At 43.0% G+C, this 8,711-nt stretch overlaps 1 protein-coding gene across 1 annotated transcript in view; it reads left to right on the top strand.

The window, feature by feature from the left end:
* The first annotated feature begins 488 nt into the window (after positions 1–488).
* The window catches only part of efcab2 (EF-hand calcium binding domain 2), a 45,718-nt gene continuing 37,495 nt past the window's right edge, over positions 489–8,711 (top strand). The window contains exons 1-2 of the mRNA XM_048601370.1: positions 489–522; positions 661–797. Of these exons, the coding sequence (XP_048457327.1) occupies positions 489–522; positions 661–797 (171 nt within the window). The remainder of the gene's footprint in view (positions 523–660; positions 798–8,711) is intronic.

Below are 8,711 nucleotides of genomic sequence, written 5' to 3'. Positions count from 1 at the left end.
CAGAGGAGCAGGAATGCTGATGTTTTGGGTCTGGACCCTTCTTCAGACCTTCCATCCTCAGACCTTCCATTTCTGAAGAAGGGTCCAGACCCGAAACATCAGCATTCCTGCTCCTCTGATGCTGCTTTGGCCTGCTGTGTTCATCCAGCTCTACACCTTGTTGTCTCAGATTCTCCAGCATCGGCAGTTCCTACTATCTATAACTTTGATGAGAGTTTTTTTTTAATATGGTGTGACAGAAACCTGACCAAAGGAATTCAATCATAGTGATCTAGGAAAGATGGATCTTAATTTAGGAGATGGCAACAGTTCCTCAGACAGCAGAGAGGATTTAAAGGAGAAAGGGACAGCATCTGAGGAGGCAAAATTGATCATAATATTATCTTACATAGGAGCCAGGAGAGAAGCTGGGTGGTCAGCACTTTAGTGGGAATAGGGTTGAGAAAGCAGCATGCGGTTCTAGAGGACATCACGGGCTCAGAGAGGGCATGAGGAAAGATATGAGAAAAATACGGAAAAAGAGTAAGGTCAGTTTTACAACATTTGGGAGCGTCCAGCTTTGCCCCTGTAATTTATTTTCTATAATTTCTAAACTGTTCAAATTAATTCAACTTTACCCAGCCTTTGAATTCACACAAATTGCTTACTCTCCTTTTTAAGATAACAGCTGCTCCTTAACACTTCGAGATCCTATTATCTTTTCACCATGGATTGACAAGAATAAATGCCCTGGGTCCCAGGCAGAAGAGGATCTTGTGGAATTGGCAATCAGGGACTTCATTCAAATGCATAAGGAGGTAAAGGAGCAGCAGACAGGCATATGTGAGGCAATGGCCCTTTTAGCCCAGACGCTGAAGAGCTGCAGCTATGCTATGGAGGTCTTTGCTATCTTAAGATCGTTTGCCTGCCTCTATACGTAGGATGGTCGTTGCCATGAAGAGCAAGCTGCAACACTCACGGTATGCTGGATAGCATATTGGACCTGCCTTGTATCAACCAAACCATTGATCCTCAGGACTGAAGGCAAAGTCAAAGGGATCGGGGAAACCTTGACCTTAATCCAGGTGCCCCTTCCTCCAGGAGGCACCCTGCTGGAGGAGAAACCACACACGAACCCCTCAGAAGTCTCTAATGAGTACACTCCAGAAATGCTGGGTCTTCCAGCTCTACCCCGCCTGTGCCTCTCCAACCTGTGGAAGTTTGAGTCAAGGAAGATGCATTTGCCTCTAGCAAGGACACAGTCAGCTTATTTGGGCCCTTTAGATACAAATGCTCCCAGAGTCACCTGACCAAACCTCCAAGGCCAAAAGGCTGCAGTGTAGAGCAGACTCCCTCTACCCAGTTGTGGCACCTGACATTGCATCGAGATGTAATAGGAAGGAAAGAAGCAAAAAAATCTGAGGACATGTTGATGGCATGGGTGACATAATCCTTAATATTAAGCCTCATATTTTTCATAGATGTTAAGATTTTTGCACTAAATCTGTATGTTTGAGTTTCTGGTCCACCCCTTGTCAGAAGTTTGATGACTAACAAGACAAGCTGCCTGGTTCTGTAACTATGCTAAGAGTCATGGCAAGGCAAGAATGTTGTGATGATACATGTGAGTGCTAAATGAGTGAATATTATGAAAGCAAGTGAACAACACTGAGATGCAGCCTGTTTGAATCTGTGACCTTGTTGCCTGTTCCAGCACTTAAAATGTTTCTGCAGCAATATTTTAGTGCTAGTTTCTAGTGCTTCCAGAAGTGCTGCTCTCAAAGTTCTAAACATTCTGCAAGTGGATCAGAGGTGCCATGAGAATCCTGAGAGATGAGAAATTATTGGATGCCAATGCCTGTGGATGAGGAGACAACACGGTGTAGAGCTGGATGAACACTGTAGGCCAAGCAGCATCAGAGGAGCAGGAAGGCTGACATTTCGGGCCTAGACCCTTCTTGAGAAATGGGGGAGGGGAATGGGGTTCTGAAATAAATAGGGAGAGAGGGGAAGGCGGATAGAAGGTAGATAGAGGAGAAGATAGGTTGAGAGGAGACAGACAGGTCAAAGAGGCGGGGATGGAGCCAGTAAAGGTGAGTGTAGGTGGGGAGTTAGGGAGGAGATAGGTCTCCAGGGAGGACGGACAGGTCAAGGGGGCGGGATGAGGTTAGTAGGTAGGAGATGGGGTTGGGGCTTGAGGTGGGAGGAGGGGATAGGTGGGAGGAAGGACAGGTTAGGGAGGCGGGGTCGAGCTGGGATGGTTTTGGGATGCGGCAGGGGGAGGGGAGATCTTGAAGCTTGTGAAGTCCACATTGGTACCATTGGGCTGCAGGGTTCCCGAGTGAAATATGAGTGGCTGTTCCTGCAACCTTCGGGTGGCATCGTTGTGGCACTGCAGGAGGCCCAGGATGGACATATTGTCTGAGGAATGGGAGGGGGAGTTGAAATGGTTCGCAACTGGGAGATGCAGTTGTTTAGTGCAAGCCGAGCGTAGGTGTTCTGCAAAGCGGTCCCCAAGCCTCCGCTTGGTTTCCCCGATGTAGAGGAGGCCACAATGGGAACAGCAGATGCAGGTGAACATCTGCTTGATGTGGAAAGTCTTCTTGGGGCCTGGGATGGGAGTGAGGGGGGAGGTGTAGGGGCAGGTGTAGCACTTCCTGCGGTTGCAGGGAAAAGTGCCAGGTGTGCTGGGGCTGGAGGGGAGTGTGGAGCAGACAAGGGAGTTACGGAGAGAGTGGTCCCTCCGGAAAGCAGATAAGGGTGGGGAGGGAAAAATGTCTTTGGTGGTGGAGTCAGATTGCAGATGGCGGAAGTGTCGGAGGATGATGTGTTGGATCCGGAGGTTGGTGGGGTGGTACTTGAGGACGAGGGGGATTCTGTTTTGGTTGTTATTGCGGGGAGGGGGTGTGAGGGATGAGTTGCGGGAAATGCGGGAGACAGAGTCGAGGGCGTTCTCGACCACAGAGGGGGAGAAGTTGCGGTCCTTGAAAAACGAGGACATCTGAGATGTACAGGAGTGGAATGCCTCATCCTGGGAGCAGAAGCGGCAGAGGCGAAGGAATTGGGAATAGGGGATGGCATTTTTGCAGGAAGGTGGATGGGAGGAGGTGTATTCTAGGTAGCTGTGGGAGTCGGTGGGCTTGAAATGGATATCGGTTTCTAGGTGGTTGCCAGAGATGGAAACAGAGAGGTCCAGGAAGGAGAGAGAGGTATCAGAGATGGTCTAGGTGAACTTAAGGTTGGGGTGGAAGGTGTTGGTGAAGTGGATGAACTGTTCGAGCTCCTCGTGGGAGCACAAGGCGGCGCCGATACAGTCATCAATGTAACGGAGGAAGAGGTGGGGTTTAGGGCCAGTGTAGCTACGGAACAGGGATTGTTCCAAGTAACCTACAAAGAGGCAGGCATAGCTTGGGCCCATGCGGATACCCTTGGCCACCCCCTTTGTCTGTAGGAAGTGGGAGGAATTGAAAGAGAAGTTGTTGAGGGTGAAGACAAGTTCGGCTAAGCGGATGAGGGTGTCAGTGGAGAGGGACTGGTCGGGCCTGCGGGACAGGAAGAAGCAGAGGGCCTTTAGGCCATCTGTATGGGGAATGCAGGTGTATAGGGCCTGTGGATGAGGGATGCATGCAGCTGATAGCCATGGATTATATCCTGAGATGCTGTTGTGTGATGACCAACATGGAATCTCTTTGCAGTTAGCTGAAGTCTCCAGGTACTTACTCTGACTTTCATGTTGAGACTTCTCAGCATCTAGTTCGCTCATGATGAATGGTGGGATGGAAATCTGAATATTAATGAGGCACGATTTTGCAGTTAGTATAGTTAAGAAGCAATAATCCTCCTTAATAGGCAACTTGTTGCTGCACAGTGAAAATCTCATCCTGACATCCACAACTTAGTTAAAAAGAAAGTAACAGGTTGTTCCTGATGGCTAGATAGGCCTTAGTAGGCTTCTCAATTGATTTTGCCACATTTCTCACCGGAGCCCACATTGTTCAGGCCCCTGTAAATTACTTTCTATAATTTCTAAACTGTTCAAATTAATTCAATTTTACCCAGCCTTTGTATTCACATGAATTGTTTATTCTCCTGTGTAAAATAACATCTGCTCCTTAACACTTCGATATCCTATTATCTTTTCACCATGGATTTACAATCTCTTAATACCACATGCCCTCTACTCTCCTTGAACGAAAGTCTAGGTATCCACGTGAGACAGTCAGGCCAGTTAGAAGCTGTACCTATCTCACGAGCTCAACAGGTTCCTTTTTTAAATTTAAAGTGACAGTATTTGCAAAGCACTTTAAGGAATCAAGGTCAATAGTCTTGAGCCATATGCCTTTAACAACTTGCCAGTCTTGTTTAGCAATTATTCAGTGACTGCCATACCAATAGAAATATTCTAAATTTGAATGGTACTAGTCATTCTGATCTACAGCTCAGTACTAGCCACACATTCACCTTCTAAGCAGGAGCTTCTACAAATCCGGATGATTAAAGCTGCTTTCACGCTGAGCAAGACCAGTGCATGTACCATCTGTTTCACATGAAGCCCAAAATAAGGTGCTGCGTTTTGCAAATCATAGCAAAATAAAAGACTTGCACTTATATAGCACCATTCACAACCTCGGGTCATCTCAAAGCTCTTGACAGACAATTTTATACTTTTTGAACTGCAGTCACGTTAGGAATGTAGGAAACTTAATATACCTTACAGTCCACACTGACATCCGCACATTGCAAGCTACGGTACTAACAGAGATTTCCCATATTGTAATGCAGATTAAGGAGCCAGCATCAATTTGATTAAACCCAGAAGGTTGTAGATGATCCATTTTTGAGCATGTTCAGGACTCAGCTAGATAGATTTTTGGATACTAAGGAAATCGAGGGAACAGGTTAGAAGGTAAAGTTGATCCAGGGAATCAGTCGTGATGATGTAGAATGGCAACGTACATGTGTGGGGCTGATTGGCCTACTCCTTCTAGTTTTTTTTTAATGCTCGACTGTGTAAAGGATAACTATAGCAGCCTAGTAAATGTAGTATAGCACACCTTTGAACACTGTGCATCACAAGTGGCTTTCCTGCCCTGTGCGTACATTTAGACCAATTGAAGTGTTGTCCTTTCCTAGTCAGCTAATTGAGACTGTTAGCTATACGGTACAAGAAGACACAGATTTATGATCATTAGTGAAGGAATCACAATGACAGATGAAACATGAGTTTTGCGCAATGAGTTTTTGTCATCTGGACTTCTACCTGAAAGGATAGTGGAAGTAGATTTGGATGTAACTTTCAAAATAAAATTGTATAAATATTTGAGAAAGAAAAATACTGCAGGACCATAGGGAAAGAGTGAGTAGGAAGCGATCTTATCATCAAGGTGCCCCTGGCTAACAGCAACAATAATATGATTGAATTTTACATTCACTTTGGGAGATTTTAAACATTTAATTAAGAAAACTAGTGAGGGCACATAAGCAGAACTGGCTAAAATAAATTAGCACATGAGATTAAACGATAGTTCAATTGAAACACTGTGGTAGATATTTAAGGGAATGTTCAAAATATACAGAATAGGTATATCCCAAAGAGAAAGAAAAATTCTAAGGGATGGACCCATCCGTCGTTAACTATAAATGTTAAAAATAGTATCAAATTTAAAGAAAAAACATAAAATTGTGCAAAGACAGGTGCCAGAACAGAAGATTGGACAATATAAAAAACAGCAAAGTATGACTAAGAAAAAATGAGGGAAAATCTAGTGTATTGAGAAAGCTAGCCAAAAATACAAAAACAGAGAGTAAGAGTGCCTATAAATATTTACAAGAAAAGTTAACAAGGTGAACATTGGGTTATACAAAGTGAGACTGGAGAATTAATAATGAAAATAAGCAAAAGACAGATGAATTCAACATGTATTTTGCACATTTCTTCACTATAGAAGTGACAAGTAACTTCCCAGAAGCAGTGATAAATCCGGAAATGGAAGAGAGGAAATCATATTCACAACCACCAGGGAAGTGGTACTGTGTAAATTATTGAAATTGTGAACTGACAAGTGCTGGGGTCCTGATCAGCCTCATAATAGGGTTTTAACAGAAATGGCTAGTGAGATAATTGTTGCATCAGTTTTATTTTCTAAAAACTCACTTGATTCAGGGAAGGTACCATTAGATTGAAAAATATCAAAAAAGGAGTGAGACAGAAAGTGTGAAATCCTAGGCCAGTTAGTTTAACACCTGTCATTGGGAAAATGTTAGAAGTTACTGCAAAGATTACTGTGGAAACAGAAGCTTGTAGAATGGGGGAAACACATTGGCAAGGATAAAAAATTGACTGGCAAACAGAAAGTAGAATCGGCATACCATAAAAGGGTCTTTCTCTGGTTGGCAAGACATAATGAGTAGTGTGCCACAGGGATTGGTGCTGGGACCTCAACTATATATAATTTATATAAGTGACTAGGATGAATGGACAGAAGATATCGTTGCCAAGTTTGCTGACAACACAATGTTAGGTAGGAAAGTAAGTTATGAAATGGACATAAGGAGGCTACAAAAAGAAGTAGATCGGTTAAGCGAATGGGCAAAGATGTGGCAAATGGAATCTAATGTGTGAAAATGTACAATTATCAATTTTAGCATAAAGAATAAAAAAGCATATTATTATCTAAATGGTGAAAGATTGCAAAGCTCTGAGGTTCAGAGAGATTTTGGTGTTTTATAACATAAATCACAAAAGACCAGCATATAGGTACAGCAAGTAGTTAATAAAGCTAACAGAATGTGAATGCATTGGAAGCAGATCAAAGCGAGTTTACCATATTCACACTTGGAACAAGTGGGTTGTCTTATGGGCACAGTTAGACAGGCCATTTTGGAAGAATAAGAGATGACTTGGTTGAAACACAGAAGATCCTGAGGGAGATGGTAGGAACTGCAGGTGCTGGAGAATCTGAGATAACAAGGTGTAGAGCTGGATGAACACAGCAGGCCAAGCAGCATCAGAGGAGCAGGAAGGCTGACGTTTCGGGCCTAGACCCTTCATCAGAAAATGGGGGATCCTGAGGGATCTTGACAGAGGGTGAATCGGCGGGGGGAGGCGGTGGGGGAGGATATTTCCTCTTGTGGAAGAATCTAGAACTAGGGAGTCACTATTTAAAAATCAAAGGTCATCCATTTAAAACAGAGATTAAGTGATTCTTTTTTTCCTCTCAGAGAGTCATGATCCTTGGAAACTCTCTCTGTCCGGAAAGGTGGTAGAAGTAGAATCCTTGAATATTTTTAAGGTGAAAGTAAATAGTGAATGAAAGGGGTTAAAAGGTTACCGAGGTAAGTGGGAATGCAGATTTGAGGTTACAATCAGAGTAGCCATGATCTTATTAAATGACAGAGAAGGCTCAAGGCTAACCAAAAGAACCTTCTCTGTGCAATCATTAATTAGTTCTATCTTGTTGCACAGTACAATAACAGGTCTATTATAGCCTACTGTCTGATCAACTTCAGGATACGCTGTTCTAAGAAACTAAACAAAATTATTCTATTAACTATTAATCTATGCTACCTTTTCTAGACTCCTGCCATTCATAAATGGCCTGCACTCGTGAAAATTCAGGTCCCACTCCATATCATCCTGCAGGCATGTCACTGCAATGCCTATCATATCATCCTTACTTATTTGCATTCTCAGTTCATCTGTTTTGTCAAATGCTACATGCATTCAAATACAGAGCCTTTACTTTTATCCATTTACTTTGTTTGTAAATTCTAGTCTCATCATTTGGTTTACTCTTAGATTGTTGCTGTCTATCCCTTCCTGTCAGAGTCTGTTCATCATTTCCCCTATTTGACCTCGACTGTACTCATCTATTCACATCTTCCCAAGTTTCATCCTTTGCCCTCACTATTTAAAAATCCTCTCTACTGCCCTAATTAAATGATTGGCAAGAACATCAGCCTCAGCACAGTTAAGGTACAGACTGATCATTGGTACAGATCCCACTTTCTCCAGTAATGGTGCCTCTGTCCCGTGAACCAGCATCCATTTCTTCCAAATCACTCAATTCTCTAATCTGATGTCCAATGCCAATTTGCATGCAGCCAGAATAATGCAGAGATTATGACCTTTGAGTCTCTGCTTCTTAATTTGGTGCCCAGCTCCTCATACTGACTCTGCAGAACAATGACAGATCAGTGGAAGTAAATGGTGAAAACTTAAATCAAACTAATGGGAATACACGGATTTTAGCACTCTATAATCTGCATAATTACCTAACTACAGATGTTGACAAATGTGCTGCATACTTTGACATTTTTTACATTTATTTAATATTGATCAGTTCGGGTAACAGATACAGAGGATCTTAAATTTTGTGCCCATAAATCTATCACATATAACCTTATTATAGAATTCTATGGCAAAAATAGACTCTCAGGCCTATTGTGTTGAACTGGCTGTCTGAGCGTTTTTGGTTGGTGCCAGCTTTCTACTTTTTCCTTGTAACCCCAAACATTGTTTCTGTTTAAATAATTATCTATTGCTCTGTTTGATGCCTCAATTGAACGTGCATCCATCATATTTCTAGGCAGTGCATTCCGTTCCCGAACCACTTGCTGTGTAAGAAAGATTTCCTCATGTCACATTTGCCTCTTTTGCAGAACACTTAAAACTCTGTGCCCTCTGGTTCACAATCCTTTTATGATTGGAACAGTTTCTCCCTACACGCTCT

Source organism: Rhincodon typus, chromosome 9 (genome assembly GCF_021869965.1).
Source record: "Rhincodon typus isolate 14 chromosome 9, sRhiTyp1.1, whole genome shotgun sequence".
Taxonomy (NCBI): Eukaryota; Metazoa; Chordata; class Chondrichthyes; order Orectolobiformes; family Rhincodontidae; genus Rhincodon; species Rhincodon typus.
The sequence above is the reverse complement of the archived record's forward strand: the minus strand, read 5'-3'. Positions and strand labels throughout refer to the sequence as shown.